This window comes from Morus notabilis, unplaced genomic scaffold (assembly GCF_000414095.1).
Source record: "Morus notabilis unplaced genomic scaffold, ASM41409v2 Scaffold96, whole genome shotgun sequence".
In the NCBI taxonomy this organism is placed as follows: Eukaryota; Viridiplantae; Streptophyta; class Magnoliopsida; order Rosales; family Moraceae; genus Morus; species Morus notabilis.
The window spans coordinates 201,705-229,183 of NW_010367009.1; the positions used below are offsets into that span (position 1 = coordinate 201,705).

Genomic DNA, 27,479 nt, shown 5'->3' on the forward strand with positions numbered 1-27,479 from the left:
ATAAAAAATAAAAATATTTTTATTTTTATTTTTATATAAAAAATAAAAACGTTTTGAAATCAATTCCAAATACCAATTAGTTCCCATTGTCATTTTCTATCACACAGTGCTTCCTGAAGTACATAGCATTTTGTTCTTATGCATGACGAAATCTCGCACGTCACGTCACATTAACCTCTTTCTTTGATAAAAATACAAATATGCCCTCCGAACTCACACCTCTTTTTGCCCTTTCCTTCTACAACTACGTAAAAAACCCCTCTCCTTCCATATAACCGATCCGCTGCCTCCAGATCTGCCAGCACCGGCGCCGCTGCAAGCCCAGCCCCAACGCCGCCTCCAAATTGGCACCACCTCTCACGAGCTCGCCGCCCACTAGCGAACGACCGATCCGCCGCAAACTCGAGCCAGTACCACCGGCCAAGGCTGCCCATCCACGGGTCACGGTCGCGTTGTTCTCGGCGCTCGTTCACCTCACAATTGCAGTCGCCGCTCTCGAAGTCTAACATTTATGAGTTTTTTCGGTTGTTCAAATGGTTTCGTATTTTGATTTCTGATGCCCATATTTAGCATTGTGTTCTTTGGTTGATCAACTATTTTGTTTATGTGTTTTGGGAACTTGGAACTGGTCGATAAATTGATTGTTTTTTCCTCTTATTTTGATGAAATGTGATTTGGGTCTTATAAAAGAGAACCCAGAGAGATAGGGAGTTAGAGAGAGAAAAAGGCTTGCTCTGAATTCTGATGGTAATGAAGAGGGAGATTTTTTTTTTCTTCGTATTTCCTTTGCTATGTGTAATCAAACAACAGAGAAAATCATAGAGTTTTTTTTCCTCAGGAAAATATTGTAGTTCTGATGTACCCATTTTTGAAACTAAAAGCCTACAAAAAAGTATATCTGAAGAACAGAGATAGTTGATGCCACTAAATATAAATGAGTTTCTTCTTCATTTTTCATTTTTTTTTTTTTTTTTTGCTAATGAAAATATAAATGAGTTTGTTTGATTGTTCTGGCTTTGGGTTTTTTTTCTATGTTTTTTTTTTATTTTTATTTTTATTTTTTATTTTTTTATTGATCTGATAACCAAAGACCATGACTCCATGGAATGCGATCGTCACGGCGGCGACGAGTGTGCAGGTCTCTCTCTCTCTTGGTTAATTATTATAAACTATTATTATTTTACAAAATTACCCTTTGATATTAGATCAAATGCTTTGCGCATAATACATTCGTCAAAAACCTAACAAATTTTAACAGAAAGGATTAAATTGCCAACAATTTGAGAGTTTGAGGGTGGTTTTGCCAAAATTAAAAGAATAAGGATTAAACTATCGCCTACTTAATAGTTTAGAGACTATTTGTGCCGATTATTCTTGATAGATATGCATTTTTTAGAGAACGTTTGGTTAATAGATTTAGAATTATAATTCAGAATTATTATCGATTTACGTGTATTTTTTATGAGAGAAAATATTATAGCGAATTACGAACTATGATTCGAACCATGACATGAATCCTTGAACCAAACGCACTCTTAATTTTGTGCTGCAGGCTTAGGTGGCGTTTGGTTCATGGATTCAAACCATGTGATTAGAACCATTTTTTATTTACGTGTATTTTTTGTGAGAGAAAATACTGTAACGAACTATGATTCGAATCAGGCAACGAATCTAGATATCAAACGAACTCTAAGTGATTTTCATTTTTCAGAAGCCAAAATCGCCTTTTTGTGGCTGGAATTGGATGTTTTGACAACTTTGCAAAATGGACCATAATGTTCAAATGAATTTGCCATCCCTTAGCCTAAGCACCTAAGCTCGTCTCAAGAGGAATTATTACGTCATATTGCTTATGTAGTACACTCATCTAATAAGATTATACCATTTAAATATTTTGTCTATGTCAACTTTTCACTTTTATTTTTCTCTTTCTTGATAGGTATTTATATTGATTATTGAGTCAAAAACACTTACTATTATATCCAATTTCTTTATTTTAATAACTTAACTTTAAAATTAAGCACAACAAAAAAACAAAAGTAAAAAGTTGACATAGACAAAATTTTTAAGTAATATAATCTCATTAGACGGGTGCACCACATAAATAATATGACGTGATACACCTAGTGTACTGAATAATTTCTCTTGTCCGAATGCAATGCCAATCTTCCTTTTCTTCAGAGGTGTGTTTTTTTCCCTTTTTTTTTTTTTTAATAACATACATAAAAGTATTAGGTAATGGAAGAAAGAAATCATAACTATGACAGTGAATCATGTACAAACTAATTAGGCATCCTAATCCAGGGCATTGGGACCAAAACACCTCTTTTTTACAGGGTTCCATACCCATTGTATTAGAAACTTCCTTCCTCTCACTCCGTTCACGTTATACCCGATTCCCCATTTGCCCCTATACACTTTACCCACAAACCCACCACCTCCTCCAGTCCCATAAACACCAACACACAAGTCTGCTATCTCAGTAGGCGCAGTTGGGTCCTCCCCAGCATACCATGCGTTGACAAGTGGGTTACTTGACACTTCCGCAAGCTCATGAGCTATCACACTGATCATCCCATCAACGCCCGCATCCCCGTTCGGAGCCCGCATCGCGCTGCCGCCACCAACACCGCCGCTACCCGGCGGCGGCATCTTTGAGTAGTCGGGCCACGCAAAGGGGTAAGCGCACATGCCGGGACACTGCGAGCCACTGTAACCCACCCACGCGTAGGGCACAGTGACGCCAACGATTGTAGGGAATGTGAAGTAGTGAAACCCGCAGACTGCCCTGCAGAAGTCTTGGACTTGGACGTCTGACGAAGTTAGGACTAAGTAGAGGCCATTGTGAGGGTTGAGAGGTAGAGATCTATGATCATGTGAACTACTTACAGCTGTTTTGATTATTGATTGGATAGCCAAACGAGTGAGGTAAGCTCCATGCGAGTACCACGAGTCCTGGAACTCGCCTGCGAGGACAATGTTTCCGGTTATGTTGGACCCGGTTTGGTCGGTGTAGAGCCGGACGGTTCGCCACCAGTCACCCACAGAAGGGTAAGAAGAAGAAGAAGAGAGGGAATTGAGGAAGTCTCTTATGGTGCATTGATGAGTTGGGTTCCAGTGGCCATACCAGATTATGTAGAGGTTTATTGAAGAAGCAAGGACAGGACCCATGTGGTACCGGAGGTCCACTAGGTCAGAAGAGCCCTCATAATTTTTAGCTTGGCCGAATTGTCTGTTTGGATGCCGGGAAAAAGAAGCCAGAGAAGAAAAAGAAAAGCAGGAGAGTAAGAGGAATATCAGGCATTGATGAAGCAGCTTTTGCATCTTGTTTTTTTTTTCTTTCTCTGTATGGTGTCTTGGCGTATTGCAGTACTTAATGGAGGTGTTTTTATAGAAAGAGACTGAGGAGAAATTAGGGGAGGAGAGTTGGTTGTGTGTGATAATCTGGTTTTGTTTATTGTTGATATGTACTTTTTGATGGGCAGGGTCTGCATGTTTTTACATTATTCCAAAGTCCAAATGCATCATTGTCTATTCGCCAATTAAAAAAAAAAAAAAACATCATTGTCTATATTTTAGTAATAACTAGGGACCTTCTCCGACATCAATATACGTTTTTCTGTTCATCAGATCTGCACAAATTATATAAAAGTTAAAAAGTATGCATATTTAACGGTTAAAAATTATCGGTATACTAAACATACAAGAGAATTTCCCTAATAACATTATTCTCTTTCTTTTCTCAATTTTTTTTTCAGAGTTTATCTGATAGGATCAAAAAAATAAACTATTGATAGTTTTTTATTTTTCAACTGTGAGATTTGTATTAAAAATTCTTTATTCTGTACATTTTTTTTTTTTTTACTTTGATATGATTTTGATTATTTAATGGTCAGAAACTAACACTACCGGTAAAAAAATCTATTTGGAGAAAATCTTTTTTTTTTTTTTTTAAATTTTTCGAACTTATCTTTTCCTATCACTAATAAATTGCTTTGCTAATAACATATTCGGCAACCGACCTCTAATGATACCTTTGGACAAGTAGAGAAACTTATAGTAAAACCTATGACAGCCTAGCTAGCTGTCAGTTTAGCATTATAATGTTCACATATCACAACCCGGATAAATAAATAAATAAATATACATACATATACATATAAATAAATATACATACATATACATATATATGTATGCGCGAAGAGCGGGCTTAACTTAAAAATTAACTTACAGGCAACAATAGATATTTTTGTCACTGATTCTGTACATATAGTTCATGTGACCTGCCTATATGAGAAAAACAACAATGCTTGCTGATCAACCTCCTAGTGAAGTTCCTAACATGGAGCTACTAAAAGTGATCGACCATCAGATTATTCGGTGATCAAACCAAATTAAGCTTTTGATTCAAAATCAAGTATTTATCCCTCAAAATACCAGTACTTATTAGAGGAACTAACTTCCTTATCTGCTTATGTACCTTTTCATGTCACTCTAATAATATTACGATACACCAATTAAAATGTCATGTCAATTAAAAGATTCGTATCACGTCAATTAAAAAGTCATGGCGTGATATATTATTATTAGGAAGACACGGAAGGAGACAAGAAAAAGGGACATTTGAACTCATTCGGTAGAGATGCACCATGCTATAATTAGTTATAAAAATAATAAAAAAAAATGTCCCACTCTCATTTGATTCAAGCTTTTCAAATGGTTTTGTCAATATTAATGTTTAAAGTCAATCGTATTTTACATAGTAGTTGTCAAAATTGTCAAATCTAACAAATTTAAATGAGATTGTACATGAGTTGGGACAAAGAAACTAGCTTATTAACACTCTTATAGTTAGGGAAAATAATATTAAAAAAAAAACTCTTATAGTTTGTCTCATAATTTATCCATTTAGTTGATGCTCAACTAGAACATGTTGCCATTGATTAGCATATAAAGAAGAAAAAAGAATGATGAGAGTCAAAATTCATATTTCAAAAAGAATGATGGCTGTACCCTATGGTAAAAAGAAGCGTGTGACGCCTTTTCATAAGCTTTTGCCTTTGGAGATTTTACTCCTTTTCTCCTTAACAATTGGTTGACTAATTTATTTATGTAAGAAAGTGTTGGGAATTTGTTTTAGATTATCTTTGTACTTGTACATATTCCATATAAGCAATTTTTTTTTTTTCAAAAGTAACAAGTTGATTAAGAAAAAACCAAGAGAATAATTAGCATTTTATAATCTGTAGCATTATTATTTATGAACTGTCTAAATTGTATTAGCGCCAAGATTTGTCGAATTGGGGACATTTCACAATTAATATTATTGATATTGTTTGACCTAGAAAGTTGATGAAAAAAGTTTGTTTGTAGTACTACTTTAAAACTAATAATTAATATGTTCTAAAAGACTTAAATCTTGACAGACTTATTAAGTCCAAAAACCATGATGCAGAAGAGACATCCCCACTGATTACGCATTATGTTTATAAAGAAGAGGAATTTTTTTGTTTTTTTTAACATATCTAGAACACTAGAATACTTTAGACGTCAATGCTTAATTTTTCTTTCACCAGATTTTAATATATGCTTTTAGTGTTCTGAAAACACGCTATTGATTTTACTCTTTTTTTTTTTTTTTTTTTTTTTTTTAACAAAGTTGTCCCAGGCTTTTTTTTTTTTTTTTTTTTTTTTTTTTTTTAACCAAGATGTCCCAGGACTTTATTTTACTAACTAAAATGAGCACTAAAAAAAGAAGAACCTTGATTGATTGCACAAGACTCGTGTTAATGATGTAAAAGGTAAGAGGTGCATGTGAAGGCTAAAGCATCTTCAACTACCTGTCCCTTAAATGTAGGGATAGATTTGAGTCTTGTTTCCCAACAAAGAAAAAAGTTTAAATGACCAATTAGACAGTCATATTTAGTGTCAAAAGCCAATTTGGTGGAGCAATATTTGGCCGCCTTTAGTAGTAAAGCAGAGCATAACCAGTGACATCTAATTTTCTTTTTATTATTATTATTATTATTATTATTAGAGAAAATACGTTATAAAGCATATTTATAGCGGTATATAAAGTAAATAACATATTTTTTTTATAATAAATTATAGTGCGTTCTCATGAAATGTATTTAGATTTCGTTTATTTTATTGATTTGAGTTTTGCTACAGTAAAAAGCTTTCAGAAATAATAATATCTAATTTTTTTGCTACAGTAAAAAGCTCTCACATAAAATCATATATCAACTCAAATTAAAAACTCGAATCAGCGAACTAAACGAGCACTTAATGTTAAACAATGCCGGCAACCACTAATGGTCGGGTAAATTTATACTTTTGCGAGCCAGGAAAGATTGATTAAGTTTCAATCAATCCCATTATCCATAATAAATATTTCTGGTTAGGCAGTCCAAATCATCTGTTTGTAAACCAACCGATTACCCATGTGTTGGCTAAATCCTAAACACGGATAATTAACTCGACATAGCGAGTTTCTCATTCAAAGGGAACAACTACTTGAGAGATTCACGTTTGGCTGCAACCTTGGAAAGCTATTAGTTTGGTGATCGTGTTTAATTATTTTCAACATTTGTCTCCCTTGAGGTCTCGGTGGACCTTTTGTGTATGTGTCACGATTCAAACTGTTACTTACGTCAATTTTCGAGGGAATTAGGAGGGACAAATTTATGTCCATCCATTGATAGCCAGCAAAAGTATATGCATAAAATAAACATTTTTCTTCTTCTTTTGCTACTGAAAATAAGCGTACTTATGTAGGCTTTCTAAGCTAAGATTGTTTCAATTTGTGCTGAACAATAGTGATCTGTCAAAGAACAATAGTAATGTTTTTTGACTAACCATTTCACCTGGTAGTAGATCATTTGAGCAAGCAAAGAGTCCGGACAATCTATTGTAGATCATGCAGTTTAATAAAAAGTAAAGTCTTTATTTATTTCCATTTTGAATTAGACTAAACAAAGTGACATTGCACCTGTGATTTTTCCATTAAAGATTGCCGCATTTAAAGTGCCATTGCACCTGTGATTTTTCCATTGAAGATTGCCGCATTTAGTATTCAATTTTCGGAGGCCCTCTTCACATTATTTTGTTATGCGTTTATTGTATTGATGTTGATGTGAACTTAATAAAATTCAACTTTGTTGGAGCAAAATTTTGTTCGAACACTTAACCATCGTTTTTAGACTGACAACTCCGATTAGAAAGACTAATAATATAAGAAAATTGAATGAACACTCAAAGAACACAAATAACGTCGAAGAAATAATAAAGACAAAATATTAGAATCTCAAGGCTTTAGAGTGTGTTCTCTTTCCTCTCAAATTGAGGGAATTTATAGTACATTGAATAGATGAAGTTTAATTTTCCTCTTAATTCAAGAGTTTATTATCTCTGTGATGACAATGTAAAACTCTTCAACTCTTAGGTGTTACAACTGGTAAATAATCAATATGGATTAAACTATGGTCATTGAATGCTTTTAATTACTGACCGTTCTGCTATTTGATGTTGTTTTGTGACCCTTAAGCTTCCTCGTTTAAACCAAGCATTAATGCTCAAACACTAAGATGCTCAGATGCTCGAACGTTCAGACACTCAGATGTTTAAATTCTCATATACTCGGGTACTTTGATGCCCGAGTCGTTGGTGTTTGGATTTTGCACAAACCAAGTGACATAATGCCACGACATAAATACATTATTGCAAAAAACCCATCCAACAAACTTTAATTTTTCCAATCCCCTATAATGGTCCTACAAATTATTTTGTTATTGGCTCAAACAGTTATTTGAGAAGATGCGAACTAATGCCCCGTTTATTTTATCGATTCGAGTTTAAAATTTAAATTTTATTATAATAAAAAATTCTAAAAAATAGTCACATCTAACTTTTTTACGCTCACATCTCAATTAGTGTTTATATATGATTTGTTCCGTGAACAAACAAACAACAATTGATGAGGTGGGCTTATAGTATGAGAAATTGGAATACATGACAGGTGAGGTGGGCTTATAGTTTGAGGGCCGAGTCCAATGATACAAAAATAAACAATTGATGAGGTATCCAAATGGAATCATGCAGTTATTTTAGTTGCTGGCTTTAGAAATACAGCAGAAGAATCTCAAAACTCTCTCCGTTCATTTCGCTGATTTGAGTTTAAAATTATAGTTTTGTTACAGTAAAAAATTTTCAAAAACAATCACATCTAACTTTTTTACTACAGTAACAAGCTCTCACATAAAGTCACATCTTAACTCAAATTAAAAACTCAAATTAACGAACTGAATAACTACGTTGGGCTTTACTTTATTTCTCTTTAGATGTGTCTTTATCCTTGTTTGGTGATTTAGTAGTTAGGAAGATCTTCAGCATCTTTCGTACAAAATTTGATCCTAATTGTCTTATCAAATTAATTAGGTGATAAATGAATGGATCTACTCAAAAGTCTCCTTTATATTTTTACAGGAATGATTCACTGAACCTTTGAAAACTTCACGGTTCACATGTGCTACATGACAACAATTACTCGATCGAATGGACTTTATAATATATATCATACAGAAGTTGCAAATATTGATATAAAATAGAGAATCATTAACTCTTTTCACAGAGTTATGAGTTGCATATCTGTGAATCACACTCGTTATTTGTAAATCATGCCTCCAACATGCTAACATGGAATTTTAGTTTCATCAAAATTCTTGTCTTTAGTATGTTAAAAGACACAAATCATAGAGATAGAGTCATGAATTCACTTTAAGTTTAAGATCACTACATAAAAGATTATTAAAAGTGAATTCATTTTGGTTAAATGGAATTATTAATAAAGTCATAGGTATTTGTTGAGACTGCTTATTTTCTATCAAAATTTCGTGTGTTTGTTTGTTCTGTACATATTGTCTCTCAATTTAGCATGATAATGGTTAGATATGTCAATTGTGTCGGCCGGCCCCACCCGTTTAAATTTGGCCCAAACGTGCCTTGTGTCGTGTATGGGTCCGCCCATTTATTTATCATGCAGTGCTAGGCTTGACCCATTTAATTTGTGACGTCAAGCCCGGCCCATGACCCATTTATATGTGGGTCGTGCCCTCAACGTGCTTAAGTCGTGCTTGTGCTTTTATCGTGCTCTTAACATTCCTTTGTCGTGCCAAATAGCATATTTAAAATAAATAAAGTTTTTAATATAATGAAAACATTAGTCTTAACAAAAGAAAGCATATCATTAACTAAACAAATTACTTCATTAAAAAGTTTACCAAGCAAAACCCACTAGGATAAAATCTTGATAAAGAAAACTTCTTAATAAAACAAGTATTTTTATGACATGTAAAATATATTAATAAAATTAGTTTTATACTTCATCTTCCTTAATTGGGTCCTTATCGTGCTTTTAACGTCTCTGTGCTCGTTTCGTACTCTTAGCGTGTTGTGCCCTTAACGTGCTTTGTGCCTAAAAGTTGCGTCAATCCCAACCCATTTAATAAATGGGATGGGCAAAACCAATTTAATAATCGTGTCGTGTCGTGTTGTGCCCACTTTTTGATGTGCCGCGCTCATACCGGCTCTTCAGGCTTGACCCATTTTGACATCTCTAATAATGGTAAAGTTCACTTCAAAAAAAGGAAATATTTGTCCAAATAAAAATGGTTCTAGTCCGTCCCATTTTATTTTCAAAATTAGAGCATCTTCTATGCATTTCTAAATTGATGTGCTAATATCAAATTTTGGTATTTTAATAAAAAAATCACTCTCTAATCCAATGATATTTTCTATGCTAAATTTTGACAAATGTTATATTTTGTACCAAAGCAAATACCACAATTGGCATTTGGTTGCTATTAATTGATATATTAACTTTTTCAGTTAATCATATTTTAAAATTATTTTAATATTAATTGTTTACGGTTCAAAGCTTAATAATTCTCACAAAAAATATATACGGTATTTAAAATAGCATTAAATATGATGCAGAACCTAGTATAATACATCAACTATGTCATGTTCATACTTTTTTTTTGAACTTTATGTTCATACTTTCTAGTGACAAAAATAGTATTGATACAAGTATTTGTAGTATTTGTATTGGAGATAGTCTTATATAGATGATGACAAATAGTAGTAGTAGTATTATTGGTGCAAAACTATACAAAAGGACCATGAGATATGAATAATTTGGCAAAGTAGACCTACTTTTCTGTACAAAGATTAGCTACCAAGCTATGAATACACTTCAGATAGGGAGAAGAGTGCTCATATCCCTGTGCATGGTTCTAATTACAGTAGTTACCTGCTCAATTTGTTCTTCACTTGAACATGCTGAAAGTAGTACTTTGGCAGTTCCTCCATCTGGGTAGCAACCAGCATCAATCATCTCTTCAAAAATTTCTAAGCATCTTGTGTATAATTTCTTTCTAGAGTAGGCTCCAAGACGAGAAGTCCATGTTACAACATCCGGTCTTAAACTTTTCGTCGGAAGCACCCGAAAGAGCTCTTCCATTTTCTTGAAAAATCCAGCCCGACCGTAAACGTTAATCAAGATGTTATATGTACTAATATCAGCTGCATATGATCCTTTCTCCATTGCAGCAAGAACTGCCTCCATTTTTTCGAATTGGCCTAATCGGCCATATAGGTTCAACATACTGTTGATGACAAAAGTGTCTGGCTCTAGCCCGGACTTGTGCATCTGATTCACAATGTCTTCACATTTTGCTACGTTCCCGGTCCTTGAGTAGGCAGACAAAAGTAGCATATGGGATTTCATTGTTGGGGTGATCCCTATTTGCCTCATCTCTTCGAACACAGCTTGTGCATCTAAAGTATGAATGGAAAGAAGAGTTGAAAAAAACTACAAAAGTTAAAGCTAAGTGCATTACTTCGAAGACGATGGAAGTTTAAGTTTTTACCCTCATGAAGGCCAGCTCTTCCATATGCATCTACCATGATGTTATATGATGCCCTATCCGGTTCGCACCCCATGTGCTGCATGAGTGAAAAAATTTCTGCAGCCCCGTATGGAAAACCCGCACGACTGTCGGAAGAAAATCGCAAAAGAATGGTAAACAGAGAAATGAATGCGGATAGTTATCTAAAAACTACTACACATAAGCAATGCTAGACTGAGCATGAAGATATTGACCTGTAAGCTTCAATTAGAGCATTATAAGCATAAACATCAGGCTCATGCCCTGCTTCTTGCAGCTGCTCAAATATTTCTTCTGCTTTTTCACAAAGTCCTTCCCTGGCAAATGCATTCACCAACGCAGTGTATGTGCAGATGTTCGGTTCACACTTTTGACTTCTCATCTCATTGAACAACTTCAACGACATACATGATTTACTTTCCTGCGCAAACCTCAAGTTTTGAGAAGTACACGGTGATGAATAAAAAAGAACTGAAGAATTAAGGACAATACACAAGTAGATGTTTAATTAGAGAATGTTGTTACATGATTCCAGGGGAAAATGCATTGCAGAAGCTTTTGCTTATACATTGCATGTCTGCTAGATTCATAGTTTATAAATCTGTATGTTTTTCATTTGTCTTGAGTATCTCAAATCTTTTTTTTTTTTTTTGTGATATCTCAGGAGATCCAAGCCTCTTAGAGCACTTGGCAGCTCCTGAGGGAGATCTAGACCCTCCTATCCGGACCCCCTTGACAAACTATGGAAGGTGGCCCCAAGGGGATTCGAACCCAAATCAATTGAAATAAAGAAAGAAGTTAATTGGAAAAATGATAGATAATCAAATCACGGCTCACAAAATGAAGTGGTCATTACAGAATCTTGTCTGAAAGATCACTGGTAAATATCTATCTGTTAGGATTATGTTAGTAATTAGTTATCAATATAATAAGTGGTTAGTGGGTTGTTATAGAATTGGTTTATTATGTTCGTTAAGCTAGGTATTAGTAGTATATAAGCTACAAAAAGGGACTTGGGGGGGGTGGGATGTCAGATTATCTGGGATTTGGGGCAACGCTTGGGGAGCTGGTGGTATCTCGAATACCACTATTGTTAGAGTTTCTTGTACTGTTTTAGAGATTTATCAGTTTATGAATAAATATTCACTCCTCTTGTTCATCTATTTGTGTTAGAAGAGTGTTGGTTCTTATCAATATCACCTGCAAACAACTTTTGGAACATGTCCGAAATTTAGAGCCAAATAACCAATCAAAGGTCAACAAAATCGTATCTTTACAGGTTTTATAACGATTCACAACTAACAGCAACCTGACTACTATCATCATTGTATTTAACATGCATGCTTTCTATCTTGGCCCATGCAATCAAATTAGTCAAATTGTGTTAATTCATGCTTCTCGAATGGGCATACAGAAATGGCATTCAACCCCTCTTGAAAAACTCAACCTATACCAGTCCGGGTGTGGCTATGTTTAAGCAACTGAACCATGTTAATTTTTGTTTGCATTTAAATGAAACACAACCAATCTAGTACCAGAAAGATGTAGGAGAGAGGAGAGAGAGAGAGAAGATCAAGAAGAGTGAAAAACAAGGTTTGATACAGCAGCAAAAAAGCTAGGTTTGTTTGAGTGCCAAGAAATCCATTAATCGAATTAAAGCAAGGCCCACTTGTGTGACCAATCCTATCCTTTAAGTACCTAATGAAAACACGGCAAGCTATATTCAAACAAAGAGAAAACTACTACAATATGAGCCTAACTAATCCTTATTTCTATTGTTTGGGACCAATACAATTATGGCTTACACGATGATTCGAACCAGCAATCAGGGCATCCTAACATTAGCTTGCGTGACCAACATAATTGGTAATTGTTAACCATTCTTGAGAATTTTGAGACACCTTTTCTCTGAGTTCCAAGATTAAAAAATACAACGGAACTTTGAACCTATTTGAAAAATATGAAGTTTGATAATTTCTTAATCCACATAGAGTTGACAGAAAATCAACAATTAGAAAGTTCAAACTAGGACTGAAAACGAAAGAAACTTAAAGACAATAGCGCTGACCTTTCCATACAAGTTGATCAGCATTGTGTAAGTGTCGGTAGATGGTTGGCAGCAATCTCTCTTCATCCTCTGGAAGATCTCCACCGCTTTTTGGGGGTTTCCTCTTTTGATTAACCCCTCAATATAAGCATCATACACAACAGTACCTGAATAATATCGACATTTGATTATCAATTTACAGTCTCTGATTTATTTAATTTGAGTAATTTTATAACATGTTTCCTTGCAAAGGAAGTATCATCAATTATATCCATTTGATTTAACAGTTAGGATTTCAATTTCAAATTGCTATTAAGTCAAAGGTATAAAGTTCAGTCTTTATAAGCTTACTTGGAAAAAGGCCTATCCCAGAAAATGCCATTCAACTTATTGTTTTTACTTCTAAGGACAGAGGTTGGAAAATGCAGTCGGTATAAATAGTACTAATGGAAGAAACTAATTTCAGAGGTTAGGTTCCCTTTTCTCTCTCTATGCATGCATGCTCAAACACGCATGCCGAACCGGCATACACCGACATACCTTGTTGTAGTAATGGTCTTGTCACCTGTGTCTACTGGAAAATAACAGCTAAGACACGAGTCATAGAAAACAAAAGGACTGATAGCAAACAGAAAACATCAAATATTAGGTTATGTAGCCATTTTTTGACCCTTTCTTAGCAGCTTAAATAAAACCTCTATGATTTTTTTCAAAAGACAATAACATATTGTTTCATGATAGTGCTCTGTGTTTATGTGATCGTGTCCATTTTTGTTTTTTACAGGGATAATGTAGCTGCTTTTGCTTTTGGACATAATGTTTCCATTTATTATATGTTTTCGTTTCTTTCAAGAAAAATGAAAACCAATAAAAGAATAAATAAGCATGGAGCAAATACATTAGTTAAAAAAAAAAAAAAAAAAACACACACACACACACACAGATGAATATTGGATGGATGCTCATGAAGATTTTACCGAGAAAGAACGGAAAAACTTTATTATTTATTTATTTTGATGAAGTAATGTTAGATAGAACATCTCTCTCAGTATATGCAGATAAAAGTTGGAAAGAAAAGAAAAAGAAATCATACTTGGAGAAACACCATTTTTCCGCATTTCACTGACGATAGCTTCGGCTTTCCCTAGCGATCCAGACTTGCAGTAGGCCTTTATAAGAAGGGCATAAGTATCTTCTGTCGGGATGCAACGGGCATCAAGAAGTTCCAAATATGTAGATTCCGCCTCCTTATACAGTGATTTCTGCCCATACGCTTCTATAAGTAAATTGTAGCAGATGACATCTGGCTTGTAGGAGCTCTTGTACAGTATCCACTCAAATACCTGGAAAGCTGATCTTAGTGTCAAACCAATATCAATTGAAAAGTACATTATGAATATTTAACTGGTAGCAATAAATAATTGCAGTCATGATTATGCAGATATTGAATTGCATTATTTTCTCTGCAGAGAGATTTTCCACACAAACCATTTTCCAAATTGAGAATCTCATTACAATTACTTAATAAACCATGGATTTGATTACAGTCCCTGCACTCATACTAAGCAACTTTACTTAATAAACCATGCCGTGCAATCTGTCATATTCAACGCTTCATGTGGCTCAAACTTACACGTGTGCTGGTGTTTGTATAACAAAGGTTCACATTTTAGAGGATCAATGAAGTGGACTCATGCAAATCGGTTTTGTTGAACTCATTCATAGGATAACGGGTTTGACCAGATCGCAAGCTTTGCTGTTCTTGATCAACGCATATTGGTGTGCATACAACATGGGCATGTGAAGACAGAAATAACATAACAATATCTTACTTGAAGAAACCATGATTAGCAATAGCCAATAGAAATATCATTTTGGATTACTTGAACAGCGCCTGATAAACAATATTACTAGTATGTTGAGCTGAGAATAACTGCCTAAACTGATGGTCTTAGCATTAGGGGGTATTGGCAACTTATATTAAGAATAAGACCCTATAAAATTCGAACTTGGAACTGTTTTCCCAAAAAAAATAAAAATAAAAATAAAAGAATTTTGACGATATATCGAGCTACATTAGTTTTCTTCCTCTCAAAATTTGAGAAATTGCAAACCAACATATTGCCGAAGTAATCCAACAAACCTTCCCTGAAATGTATTTTAGGGAAATGAAAGTTTAAAGAGAAGGAACTTGCTTCTCACCAACATTATTTGATCCCACTGTTTATTGAGACGAAGTTGAACAGCTACATTGATGATGTCGTCCCATATTGAGTGTGAGGCCGGAAGAGTTGCAAGAACTTGCCAAATTCTATTTTGATCGACTTCTTCCTCTTGTACAAGGTCTAGAATCTTCTGTGCAGTGGGGCTCATTACAGGGAAAATACCATCAACAAAACCAGATCCATATTTCCACCCTCGTCCCCTTAAAGAACCACCTATTCAGAAACAATCAGAAGTTTCAAAGACAGAAAGAAAAACACGTACGATAAGCACTTAAGGACAAGTTCAAAGTTCAGTACATCGTTTCCTAGACAGTTTCTTGTTGTTAAAGCTTCTGAATTTGCCGCGTTTGTCAATATAAAAGCTATCCGGCTCGCTCTTCTTGACAGCTCCACCGTGGGAACTTTTAGCTTTCCATCTAGACTCACTTTTACAACTTCTCTGTTCTATAAGACACATGATTGATAGTGCATTAAACAATCAACATACATGAGTTTAGTCAAATAAAAAATAACATTTATTCACTAGTCACCTACAAACGCATGAGATTCACGTTTCAATAGAAGTCACAAATTCAGGACTTTTTGAGCATACAAATTTGAAGTGTGGTTGTTAATGTACCAAATGAAGAGGTGGTTTAGGAGCCTTTTGGAAACAAATAAAAACTATGCAAAGCAAATAACCAAAACAACCACATAATTAGATAAATCAAATTGACAATTCTTACCGTGCAGTATACAGAACTTCTTTTTTCCCGTGATTTTATTATAAATTGAAAAAAATAGCAGACTTTCAAATGGTAACCCCCCATACTCTGTCTAAAATAGGGAAAACTCAGAATGGGTCCTATGGTTTGTTTAGAATCCCTCACCAAAACCATTCCCTCGACTAATCCCTCTAACATAACATCCATAAATCCCGAAATTCACCCACTAATCATCCCATCACGACCACTTATTTCACTATTCTCTCCTATAAACAAGGCCTAAGCATGCCACAACAATCCCCTCATACTCCTGATGGGGTGTTCTTTGCAATTGAAATTTAAATTTTTATAAAAGAAAACACTGTAGCAGAAAGGTTGAATTGTGATTCAAATCTCGGGACTAAGTTTCTTCCTTTGATAATATATTTTGCCCATAATGGAGGCCACTAGAGTGCTAAGGGCCTGCTTTAACACCTTTTAAGTTTTTTCCTTATCCTTTTAAAACTTGAATTGCGATTCATTTCCCTTCCAGAAACCAAAGCCGAAAATGAAAGATAAAAATGCAACCAAACAGGCAATAATGGGTATATTACTATATTTAGCCTCAATTCAAAGATGTCCCAGAAGACAAATCTACAACAAAATAGCAAAGAGAGCGTTGAGTGACAGCACTCAAAAGTTAGATTGAATCAATATAGTCAATAACGTGTTTGAGCAGCTTCTGATAATAATCTAGCACGTGAAAGGACCCCATCATTTTTGAGGATTTCATGCAAAAAACTGAACAGAATTTTGGTAAAATATTTTCAGTAACCAATGGAGTTGAATGCTTATATAATACAGTTGGAATAATTATTACAGGATTCTAAGAGAAAAAAAAAAACGCAAGAAAAGTACATTGTGTTGGAAACCTCAGAAGTACGTGGTGATTTACCAGGGAATATGTGCCCAGTTGGAGATAAAGTCAGAAGAGCAGCCATTAGAGGTGAAGCCAAGCTCTTGAGAAACGTCAAGTTTATCGTGACACTTTGGAACTGGGTTTTGATCCTTCTTCACTCACATTATTACACCCTTCGAACAAACTCAAAAGATCTTTACACATTTTGTTTTCAGAACAGGAGGATATATGTTATATATACAACAGAGAAAAGACAGGAATGGAGAGAGATAAGGTAAATACGGTACAAAAACCATTTACACCGTCCGATTGAAATTACACGGTTCCAGATTGTGTCCCCATGTAAACAAAAAATAAACACACCCACATTGGATATCATTTCTTAAACCCCCCGAAAACAAAACCCCATTATATACATATAACCTTCGGAAGAAAAGGCTTTGAGAACAATCATCAAAAGCAAAGAAAAATGCCTCCCTCCTTGGCTTCTTCTCGGCTATTCTTCCCTCAGAAACCTCTCTTCCCTGTGAGCCAGCCAATATCTCTCACAAAATCTCTTTAGTATGTGTTTTTTTTTTTTTTTTTTTTGGTTTTCGACTGATATGGGTGAATAATCCTAATCCTGTTGCAGTTTCAAAGCCAAAGCCTAGCTGGGTTTTGGCGAAATCCGCAGAGAAGGAGGAATCTTGTGCTCAGAGCAGGCCCAAAAAAGATTTTATTTGGAATAGAATGCAGGGAAGCCTTACAAGCTGGGATTGATAAGCTAGCCGATGCTGTTTCTCTCACCTTAGGACCTAAAGGTGTCTCGCTTTTATCTTTTTCGTTTTTAAATTATCTGGGCACTCTTTTTTTTTTTCCTTCTTTTTTCAAATTTTAGTTTCTTTTATTCTATAGCCAGTAAGTATTTTTCTATTATGCTTGACTTTCTCCGTGTTGTTTAGAATGAATTACTTATTACCAGAAGATGAAGTTGAATGATTTGTTTTGCATCTGAGCAATAGTCAAATGTTAACTGATGCATTACATGAACTTTTAATGTATACATTTAGAAACTTGATTAGTCAGTATGTATTTCCCAATAGAGTTAAATGGTTTTGAGGACTGTGACTTCTTGAATCATTAAAAAAGCAAAGTGTTAATGCTATATTCATAAGTGAAAGGATAATCCTGTGAAGAAATTGTTTCTTGAATAAACCAGTTATATTAACAAAAAGAAGAAAGTCTCTTCTTTAATAATAGTTTTGTCCTTCTTTTGAATCACAATACTACTTGTCTCATGTTGTTTCTTCAAGTGGTATTACGCAGGGCGTAATGTTGTTCTCTCTGAGTCTGATACATTAAAAGTAATTAATGACGGCGTTACCATTGCTCGATCCATAGAGCTTCCAGATGCAATTGAGAATGCCGGAGCAATGCTAATCCAAGAGGTTATACATGGTTGCTACATAATTCTCTTCTCTGAGTTGGTTGGTCCATTTTGAGGCATTATGATCAGAGATATCTGATGTAAGTTTTTTCCCTGGCAGGTTGCGAGTAAAATGAATGATTTGGCAGGTGATGGAACCACCACTGCAATTATTATGACACGCGAACTTATCAAATGTGGGATGTTGGCTGTTGCTTTTGGTGCTAATCCAATTTCTTTGAAGAAAGGGATGGATAAGACTGTAAAAGAATTGGTCAAGGTCTTAAAGAAAAGAAGTTTTCCTGTGAAAGGGAGGGATGATGTTAAAGGTCATGATTTACTTATCCAAATGATTATGCTTGAAGCTGAATTTTTTTAAAAATGACGAGCATTGAAACCGAGTTCACGTTTTGCAGCTGTGGCATCAGTCTCTGCTGGAAATGATGAATTTGTTGGAAACTTATTAGCTGATGCTATAGAAAAGATTGGTCCTGATGGAGTGATCTCAATTGAGTCATCTTCGTCATTTGAAACCTCTGTGTTAGTCGAGGAAGGAATGAAGGTAATTTTGGACAATTCTATTTTCTATTTCTTGAATTTTTTATTTAAATGTTAAAAGCTGTATATTAGCATAACAAGTGAGATTATTTCGAGTCCTGCATAATCAAGGTTAACTGCAATCAAATTTATAATGTTCTTAAGTTTTGGGAACTTTTAGGGAAGAAATTGAAAATGTACTAAATCAGACAGCAAAAGAAAATATGTTTCTCGTGGAACTATTATTAGTAGCCGATGGATTAGCATGGGAAAGTATCTAAGGAGTTGATGATGGTTTAGATTTAATATCCATGCGGCACCCTTTACATGACACTAACATCCAGGGAATTTTTATAGTCTAGCTCCTTTTTGTTTTGTTTGTTTTGACACCTGAGCAAATTCTTCCTCTTTTTTATTTATTTTGTTGATCAATACAACTCGTTTCTTGTTTCAAAAAAAAAAAAAAAGGGTCGGATATAAATAAAATATATAAAATTAATTCTTAAGATATGGTTGTATATTGTCCAAGTACTGTTTGTGTTGCTTAATACCTTCTTATGCTCGTGGTTACATCGTTCTGTTTCATTCTGTACAGATTGACAAGGGTTACATGTCCTCTTACTTTATTACAAACCAGGAGAAATCCACTGTAGAGTTTGACAATGCTAAAGTCCTTGTAACTGATCAGAAGATATCTACTGTTAAAGAAATTGTGCCTCTACTAGAAAAGACTACCCAATTGAGTGTACCTTTGCTGATTATTGCGGAGGACATCTCAAGGCAAGTATTGGAAACACTTGTGGTAAACAAAAAGCAAGGTCTATTGAATGTTGCTGTAGTAAAATGTCCGGGATTTGGGGATGGAAAGAAAGCTCTTTTGCAAGATATTGCACTTATGACAGGTGAACGTATTTAATACCTTCATACTTTCATCTTGATGTTTAGCATTCTTGGTTTACCAACTAGTTTTTGAAGGTGTTTAACATTAATCATTTCATAGCATAGAGTCCTAATGGTTGTTGACTTAAAGCATAATTTGGCCCATCCATGTTCCAAGTTGCGTTGGAAGGGCCATATTTTTGCACACAAAGAAGAACCTCATTTTAATTGTCAAAGTAAGAACAACCTTGATGTTTGTTGTGATACTGGTCACACTAAATTTCTAATTATTTATTTCATAAGGTTATTCTATCATTTTGTAATTCTAAAGTGCAGTTTGTGTTTTGGTGCTTCTTATATAATATGCTATATGGGGTGTAGAAACAAGTCTTCCAATGTTGGATAGCTTTTCACGAAAGATTTGGTGTCCAAAATATTTTATCAATGGCTAAGGTTTATCACCTGATTCCCAAAAGAACTGGGAAAAGTAAAGTAAAATGATGAGCAATTCTCAGAGGCATACTTTTGACCGCAACTTCTTGATGGTACTATTTCTCATCCTATGTGTGAATGGAACAGAGCCAAAAGGCTGTAAAGGCTGTAGATGTAGAGCTCTTTCCCAGCTGGAAATCATTGAACATGAACGCTGCGGCACATAAACACTAGATTACTTTCTTGACACCTCTTCAGCCCTGTTTGATGTCAACTGGATTATCTTTGCTTGAAATCTTGATCTGCACCTTATTTTTGGCCTTGGCTCTATAAATAATAACTAATAATATATTAATAATAAAATTCCTTGTCGTTCTGAATTGCATTGTTATGCATTTTTTTTGTTGTTGTTGTAACCCATGTCCGATCCATTTATCGCAATATATTAACATCGCTATCTACCAGGTGCTGATTTTCTTTCTGGAGATTTCGGGTTGACCCTTGAAGGTGCTACTTCGGATCAACTCGGTATTGCACGGAAAGTGACTATCACTGGTAATTCAACAACCATAGTTGCTGACCCTTCTACTAAAGCTGAAATTCAGGCAAGGATATTGCAGATTAAGAAGGATCTTGCAGAGACAGATAATGCATACTTGTCAAGAAAGCTCTCTGAAAGAATCGCCAAACTTTGTGGTGGTGTGGCTGTTATTAAGGTATGATACATGTTAGTGATATAAACATTGTGCATGAAAGTCTTCACATTTTATTAATCTTATCTGTTTTGATGGTGTGCTGTACTGCTTAGTAGGCAACCCCAGAATTATCCTGAACCCTACAAAAGACTAGTCTTGAACTGAAAAATAGAACACCAAGATTATCCACGAGAAAATTCTAAGTATTAGTTCAAATAGGGAAAATTGACATACCAAACCTATCAACAGCTGAGATTAAAACATATTAAGACCTAGAAATGGAAACCATGTGCATTAGCATATACACTTAAAGTTATTAGAAAAAAAAAAAAGCAGGAAAGAAAAGAAGCAAGTAATCTCAACTGAAAATTTATAACTTTTACGAGAATAAATAAAAATGGCCGTTGGAATTCCATATTCATCTCCACTACAGAAATTAAACATATATTTAGCAGAGGAAAGTGGAAAGCTTCAGAAGAAAGTAATTCTCTTCGAACAACAGTATTTCAGCAAAGCATTTTATGTTAGTCTGTGGTAGATTTGCTTTTGTTTGACCTTTAAATATTTTATATCTCCTCTCTCTGTGTCCATCGAACTATGTATTTGACTCAGGTAGGAGCACACACTGAAACAGAACTCGAAGACCGAAAACTGAAAATTGAGGATGCAAAAAATGCCACATTTGCTGCTATGGATGAAGGAGTGGTGCCTGGTGGTGGTGCCACATATGTGCATCTTTCCGAGTTGGTTCCTTCCATTAAAACTTCTTTTGATGATCTAGATGAGCAGATTGGTGCTGACATCGTTGCAAAGGTGTGCTGTTTGTATCTTTATATTTGTTGGTGTTTGTGTATGTGTGCGCGTGTGCAACTGTGCATATCTCTGAGTTCATACATTGTTCTAGGTCAGAGGGTAAATTGGTGCGAAACTTCTGTTGGTTGAAGTTTCTGCAAAGAGTTAGGTCCATTGTAACTCGGAAAATTCCAATTCAGATATTTCAACGCTTATGTGTGCTTATTTATCTACTTACTTTAAATGAATGATTGTTATCTGCATAGGTCATAGGTTTTTTCAGTCATTAAGCTTGTGCGATTATGAACGGGAGCTCTAAGTTGGAAGAAAGCTAATCTACATAGTTGTATTGATGCACTTTTCCCTTTTTCTTATATCCCTTTACCTTATTATTTTCGTGTTTTCTGAGCATCCTATTTTCGAAAGAGTCCTCATTTTTCTTTTTATTTTCAAAGTTTGGGAGAAAAAGTGCAAGAGTTTGTGTGAAAATTTAATGTTCAACCTCCAATCTGGAAAATGATACCTTTTTTCAACCTCCAATCTGGAAAATGATACCCTTTTTCTACTATATTCAACTATCTTCAAACTTTGGTTTGCAAATATTATTGGAATTGTTTTCTTTATCCCTTGCTTTTGAAAGCTTGCAAATCAAAATGTGAGTAACATTTGTCACCGGTTGGATAACAGGCTCTCCTAGCACCTGCAAAATCGATTGCAACTAATGCAGGAGTTGATGGAGAAGTTGTTGTCGAGAAGATTCGGACTTCTGATTGGAGAATGGGATACAATGCAATGACGGGCAGGTATGAAGATCTTCCGAATGCCGGCGTCCTAGATCCTTGTAGGGTTTCAAGGTGTGCCCTTGAAAATGCAGTCTCCATTGCCGGGTTAGTTCTAACAACACAAGCTGTGTTGGTGGAGAAAACAAGGAAAAAAGAGCCGCGTGTCCCTCTCGTTCCAGGAATAATGTCATAACATATTGCTTAGAATTCCAAAGAGCCCTTGAAAATTATGAAGAAGCCATCGGGAGATTTCCATTAGTTTGCTATTATTGGCGGGAGTGCTTGTGAATTCGCTTCTAACATTTGAAGATGTGGGGAAGAAAAATGTGTTGCCTCTGAATATTGGAATATGAAAAGCATGTATTTTCCATAGAGGTTGTAGAGCTAAAAGATTCGGCGATGCTCACTCACTTCACCGTTGTAAAAATGATTCCAACTCATCCATAATTCTTTAACTTTTTTTTTTTCCCTTCTTTTTACTAGGCTAGTTCATATCAGCTGTTAAACTTATTATTATTATTTTGGAACAAGGGATCTATGCAGCGAAATCCCAAGCTTTCTTCTGATTCTGTTCTACTATAGTTTTGAGTTATTATAGTCAAGATCATATTCAGTGTTTGTTGTCTCTTTCATTTGGGGAACAAATTTTGACATGGAATTCATGCTGGTAATGTTGAATAAACGAGGCTGCATTGCACCAAAAAAAAAAAAAAAAAAAAAAAGTTTTGAAAAAATGGAGAAATTACTCTTGAGAGCATAAGTTTGGACTTTTATCCTTATTCTTATTAAATATCCTTTTATTAGTGTAATTATTTGACTAAAAAAGTTATGAATCAAGAGTAAAGGGTAAAAATTTTGATCTATGCACTTTCAAGAGGTATTTATTAGGATTACTCAAAGATTTTAGGTTCACGTTTCTTTATTCTTGTCTCCTCTTATGTTATGGTCATTTAATAATTTCTTGTACCACGTCAATTTAAGTGTTTTAACTGATATGATATTTTAATTATGTGACATGTTATTCTAATAGACATATCATTTTAATTAACATGAAATAATATTATTGAGTGAACAATAAAGAGACATGAAATATAGGACATCGGAGTCGGATCCAGCAAAATTTGGAACTTTGGAACTATCCTCTCTGTTGCAAAAGTAAATAAATTGGTCTTCAAAATTGGCCCTTACATGTGCGCTGCTCAAATTGAAACAGGGTGTGGAGTACTGAAGTTGAGCTTCCATTTCTTAGTGCGTTAATTTTGAGCACCTCAGTTCTTTTTTTTTTTTTTTTTTCCGAGCACCTCAGTTTTTTCATTGCTGCCATTCCCTCAGTTTTTTTTTTTTTTTTTTTTTCCGAGCACCTCAGTTTTTTCATTGCTGCCATTAAGGGTCCGTTTATTTGATATATTCAAACTCAAATCATTAATTCTACTACAGTATTTTTCTCTCATAAAAAAATTTAAATTTCATACGTCGAGTCAAGAATCATAATTTAAATAACAAGTCCTAAATTATTTTAGCTCCGGTGTGGAAATTTAGCAGCTCTCATTCCCAAGTCCTTTGCGAAGCAAGGCAGTAGAAACGAACAATAGACATGTTCTTTATTAGTTGTGGTGCTCATCTCTAGTGATGTCCCAAGCCGTTTTCTTCTCAAAACGACAACATGGAATTTCAGAATCGTCATTTTCACGTGTTTATGTTCATCTGCCTTTTTATTATGATTATTATTGTAATCATTACATTGTTGCAAAAAGAGCCAGAAAAGCTTCATTTTCAGTCAGATTAATAGATGAATGTTGCAAGTAGCTTCCCTTAATATGGTCAAGCTCGTCTTACTGCCATAAAGCTAGGTCATTGATTCAAGAACGATCGGCTCGATTCCTCTAGGTCTTCACTTCTGAATTTTTTTCCCCTCATAAACGTTTGGTAGGATTCACGTTTTCTGTAATAAATACATGGAAAATATGGTCTCTAATCAATGTCAAGAAAACTCAACGGCACAGAACTTCAGTATGCTCCAACAAAGGTCTAAGCTTGCCAGATGCCAAAACATTATTTGAGCTCCAAATGAAAATTTAGGCTTCGGCCTGCGAGAAGAGAGCAGTATCATACGGTCATGCATAAGAGCAATGCGAAAACAAAACAATTCTTGAAGAGACCGGCAAATGCAATGTCTGCATAATATAATCTGTGCATTTTATTTTGGTTGAAATGAAAGAAAGACCTTTTATGTAACACTATTCTGTTCCTGAGCATGGACTGATACAAGATCAGCGAGAATAACATTGACATGATTAAAAGAATAATGAACGGCCGTTCATTGATTGAATATCAATTACAAAGGCAGAGGACAAGGAGTCCTCAAAAGAAAGCGGAAAGAAAAAACAAAAGAAAAACAAAAATAACAAGAAACAGAGCATAAACTAAGCCCAAGAACCACTAGGATAACATCTTTCCAATTATATTGACACCCCCAAAAATTATAAAGGCAGCCCAGTTTTAATAATGTCAAAAGACAAGGCCATTTACTCCTCTTTTACGTGAAACTTGAAAAAAAAAATAAATAAATAGTGGACTAACACCACCACCCTGTGCGCACCCCTACACCACCAATAACCGCCAATTTGCCATTGATTTCCTTTCCTCTTTCTCTATACGTGTACTTTTATTATGATACTTCTCATTTTTAGTTAAAGCACCCAAAAGAGATTGAATACAGAAACGGATGGAGGACGAAGTAAACATAAGAAGATACATGGAGAAAAAATAAAACAGAAAAAGATAAATGGAGTTCTGAAGACACAATTTTAGAGTATGAGAAGGGTTAAGAGAGGGACAATAAAAGATGATGAGAGAGAGAGAGAGAGGGATGAGAGACAAACTTCCTGTTGAAATTGAAAATTTGATGAAGAAAGCAAGAGGGAGCCAAGGGAGGGCCAGAGGGGTGTGTAAAAAGGTAATTTTGTTATTTTTTAGAGTTTCATTAAGCTGTCCATATGGGGTGCCTTAATGAATCTAGGGGGAAGCTAATATATTTTCAAACAAATCTTTTTTTTTTTTTTTTTTGAAAAGAAACGAGAACTTTATTGAGCCAGAAAGGAAAAAGCAGAGGAAGATACAATCCCTTACAAATCTTTATCTGTTGAAGCCCATAAAGAAGAAGAAAACTACCACTTAAAGGTCCATGTTTGGCTTAATGAATTTCCAATCCCTTTCATAGTTTGTGTGGTATTAGAAACATCACAGCAATTATCTAAGTCTTGGATTCCGTAGGTCTGTCTCCAAACCATCTCAATGAGTTGCAGGGTGAAAACTCATACCTTAAACTCTGCATTCTAGGACAAAGCTTACCACAATGCTAAAAGGCTAAAAGGAAACAACTATCCTCCATAAAAATGCAATTTCATTTCCTTCAATACAAAAGACCTCTCACCTGTAACCCGCCTTGTTAGAGGTAAAACAAGAAAACATTTTGTTTGTCCAATGTGACAGTAAAAAAACAATGTTGTTTATGTTTCTTCATTAGTCCAGTGATTTGAAATTTCAAATAGCATCTAATGATACTAGTACAATTCTAAAACCTTGTCTAATGACTAATAAACCATAATATACAATCAACAGAATTACATAACTTCATAAAGGGAAAATCCAAAACAAACTCCCAGACAATGAACTTCTAATTCCACCTCAACCTTATGGACACTAGATTACCAAGTGCGCGTTTAACAAGAAGGTTAATACATGCGATGTGGCTTACAAGAAGAGTCCAGACATGGGTATATCTCAATCCTGGTGTCATGTGTGATGTGCAAAGAAGAGAGAGTCCATTTACTTCTACATCGTAAGCTAGGGCGTCAGAGTTTATGGCTACGCTTACTCAGGGTGGCAGGGTTCTAATGGGCGGGTTTTCCTAATAGTGTGGCTCCCTGTTGGTGGAAAGGACATATGGTTTTGGATCTAACAGAAGAACAAGGATGATTTAAAAGGATATCATTCTTCTTTGATTATTTTGAGTTGGAAACATGAGATGAGTTGTTAGTGTTGCCGTTTTGTTCATTTTATTTTGAATACTCATTCTCCTCTTCGTACTGTACTGATTTTCAGTTTCAATATATTCAGCTTCTTAAAAAAAAATAATAATAATAAAAAAGAACCCCACAAACTTTTTGTCTACCCTTTCTCAACCTGCATCAAACTTAATTTATTTAGTTTTTTTTTTGCTGCAAAAACTTATCTCTAGAACTATAATCCACAGTATTTCAGTTTCTTTTAGAAATGATTCTAATTTAATTAATAATTATCCTAAAATTTTAATATGAACCCGCACGTCTCAAAGTCCAGCAGTTTCTCTCTCTATTCCTCATTCTTTACTATGAATTGCATTAGGTTTGTGTGTGTGTGTGTATTTATATATACAGGTCAGTACACATCAGTTGTGCAATTACTTCTTTTATTCTAAGTTCATGGGATGATGAAGGTAACAAAAATCGAGAAATGTCTGAACATGGTAGAACTTACAGAACCAGAAATTGTAAAAAACGAACTCGATCAAAGGAATCCAAAACCATGTCAATAGAGAGAGAGAGAGAGAGAGAGATACCCCGGGAGAAGAATTTGAATTCTGATGAGGAACAGATTCCAGGTTCAGGACTCGTTGCTCCAGAGCATCAAACTTGTGCTTCATCTGCGCAAAATACAGGACAAGCGTAAAAGACCACCCATTTCGATTTTTTCTGAAAAAGGAAAAAAAAATGAAAGCAGTGGGTTACGTCGGTGGAAAGGGCGTATCGATCCGCAAGAAGATCTCGCCAGACGAACTGAGAAATCGTGGCGGCGGAGACCGAAAACCCAATAGTGAACCATAGCAACCGAGTCCTCAACATCTCTAACTCTTTGCTGGAAGTGACCAACGCAAAAGGGAAGAGAACGCGAAAATGTCCCTCTATTAGACCATCTCCAACGCAAAAAGTTAAATGCGCAAAAAGTTAAATGCCAACTCTCTCTCTCTCTCTCTCTCTCTCTCTCTCTCTCTCTCTCTCTCTCTCTATATATATATATATATATATATCTCTCTCTCTCTCTCTCTCTCTCTATATATATATATATTTATATTTATATATATATCTAAATGGACACT

At 35.0% G+C, this 27,479-nt stretch overlaps 4 protein-coding genes across 5 annotated transcripts; 1 reads left to right on the plus strand and 3 right to left on the minus strand.

Moving 5' to 3' along the window:
* Positions 1 to 2,205: 2,205 nt before the first annotated feature.
* LOC21401456 (protein EXORDIUM-like 7) lies at positions 2,206 to 3,296 on the minus strand. Its single transcript, XM_010111528.2, has one exon. The coding sequence runs from the start codon at positions 3,169 to 3,171 to the stop codon at positions 2,296 to 2,298; it is 876 nt and encodes a 291-aa protein (XP_010109830.2). The 5' UTR covers positions 3,172 to 3,296; the 3' UTR covers positions 2,206 to 2,295.
* Positions 3,297 to 10,112: 6,816 nt separating this feature from the next.
* On the minus strand, positions 10,113 to 17,009 carry LOC21401457 (pentatricopeptide repeat-containing protein At2g35130). The gene is made up of 8 exons (XM_024174376.1): positions 16,857 to 17,009; positions 15,516 to 15,662; positions 15,196 to 15,431; positions 14,087 to 14,336; positions 13,015 to 13,160; positions 11,162 to 11,367; positions 10,929 to 11,053; positions 10,113 to 10,836 (listed from the first exon to the last, which is right to left on the minus strand). The coding sequence occupies exons 1-8, from the start codon at positions 16,900 to 16,902 to the stop codon at positions 10,253 to 10,255; spliced, it is 1,740 nt and encodes a 579-aa protein (XP_024030144.1). The 5' UTR covers positions 16,903 to 17,009; the 3' UTR covers positions 10,113 to 10,252.
* A 207-nt stretch (positions 17,010 to 17,216) lies between these two features.
* LOC21401458 (chaperonin 60 subunit alpha 2, chloroplastic) lies at positions 17,217 to 22,974 on the plus strand. 2 transcript variants are annotated; one of them, XM_010111530.2, is made up of 9 exons: positions 17,217 to 17,346; positions 17,452 to 17,620; positions 18,126 to 18,247; positions 18,347 to 18,554; positions 18,642 to 18,787; positions 19,358 to 19,664; positions 20,539 to 20,789; positions 21,381 to 21,581; positions 22,248 to 22,974. In XM_010111530.2, the coding sequence occupies exons 1-9, from the start codon at positions 17,290 to 17,292 to the stop codon at positions 22,533 to 22,535; spliced, it is 1,749 nt and encodes a 582-aa protein (XP_010109832.1). In that variant the 5' UTR covers positions 17,217 to 17,289; the 3' UTR covers positions 22,536 to 22,974. The 2 variants fall into 2 exon arrangements, with proteins under 2 accessions (XP_010109832.1, XP_024030145.1); XM_024174377.1 differs by lacking the exons at positions 17,217 to 17,346; positions 17,452 to 17,620 and having other exon boundaries at positions 18,226 to 18,257.
* A 1,198-nt stretch (positions 22,975 to 24,172) lies between these two features.
* On the minus strand, positions 24,173 to 27,290 carry LOC21401459. The gene is made up of 3 exons (XM_024174395.1): positions 27,112 to 27,290; positions 26,943 to 27,026; positions 24,173 to 24,429 (listed from the first exon to the last, which is right to left on the minus strand). The coding sequence occupies exons 1-3, from the start codon at positions 27,223 to 27,225 to the stop codon at positions 24,418 to 24,420; spliced, it is 210 nt and encodes a 69-aa protein (XP_024030163.1). The 5' UTR covers positions 27,226 to 27,290; the 3' UTR covers positions 24,173 to 24,417.
* Between the last annotated feature and the right edge of the window lie 189 nt (positions 27,291 to 27,479).

Excerpts from the sequence above, each read along its gene's own strand:
- LOC21401457 (XM_024174376.1), bottom strand. The coding sequence starts at position 16,902 with ATGGCTGCTCTTCTGACTTTATCTCCAACTGGGCACATATTCCCTG. Across the intron at positions 15,663-16,856 it reads AACTGGGCACATATTCCCTG|AACAGAGAAGTTGTAAAAGT; the intron begins GTAAATCACCAC and ends TGTGTCTTATAG. Across the intron at positions 10,837-10,928 it reads AAGAGCTGGCCTTCATGAGG|ATGCACAAGCTGTGTTCGAA; the intron begins GTAAAAACTTAA and ends TTCATACTTTAG.
- LOC21401459 (XM_024174395.1), bottom strand. The coding sequence starts at position 27,225 with ATGTTGAGGACTCGGTTGCTATGGTTCACTATTGGGTTTTCGGTCTCC. Across the intron at positions 27,027-27,111 it reads GATACGCCCTTTCCACCGAC|ATGAAGCACAAGTTTGATGC; the intron begins GTAACCCACTGC and ends TATTTTGCGCAG.
- LOC21401458 (XM_010111530.2), top strand. The coding sequence starts at position 17,290 with ATGCCTCCCTCCTTGGCTTCTTCTCGGCTATTCTTCCCTCAGAAACCT. Across the intron at positions 17,347-17,451 it reads CTCAGAAACCTCTCTTCCCT|TTTCAAAGCCAAAGCCTAGC; the intron begins GTGAGCCAGCCA and ends ATCCTGTTGCAG. Across the intron at positions 19,665-20,538 it reads AGATATTGCACTTATGACAG|GTGCTGATTTTCTTTCTGGA; the intron begins GTGAACGTATTT and ends GCTATCTACCAG.
- LOC21401456 (XM_010111528.2), bottom strand. The coding sequence starts at position 3,171 with ATGGGTCCTGTCCTTGCTTCTTCAATAAACCTCTACATAATCTGGTAT.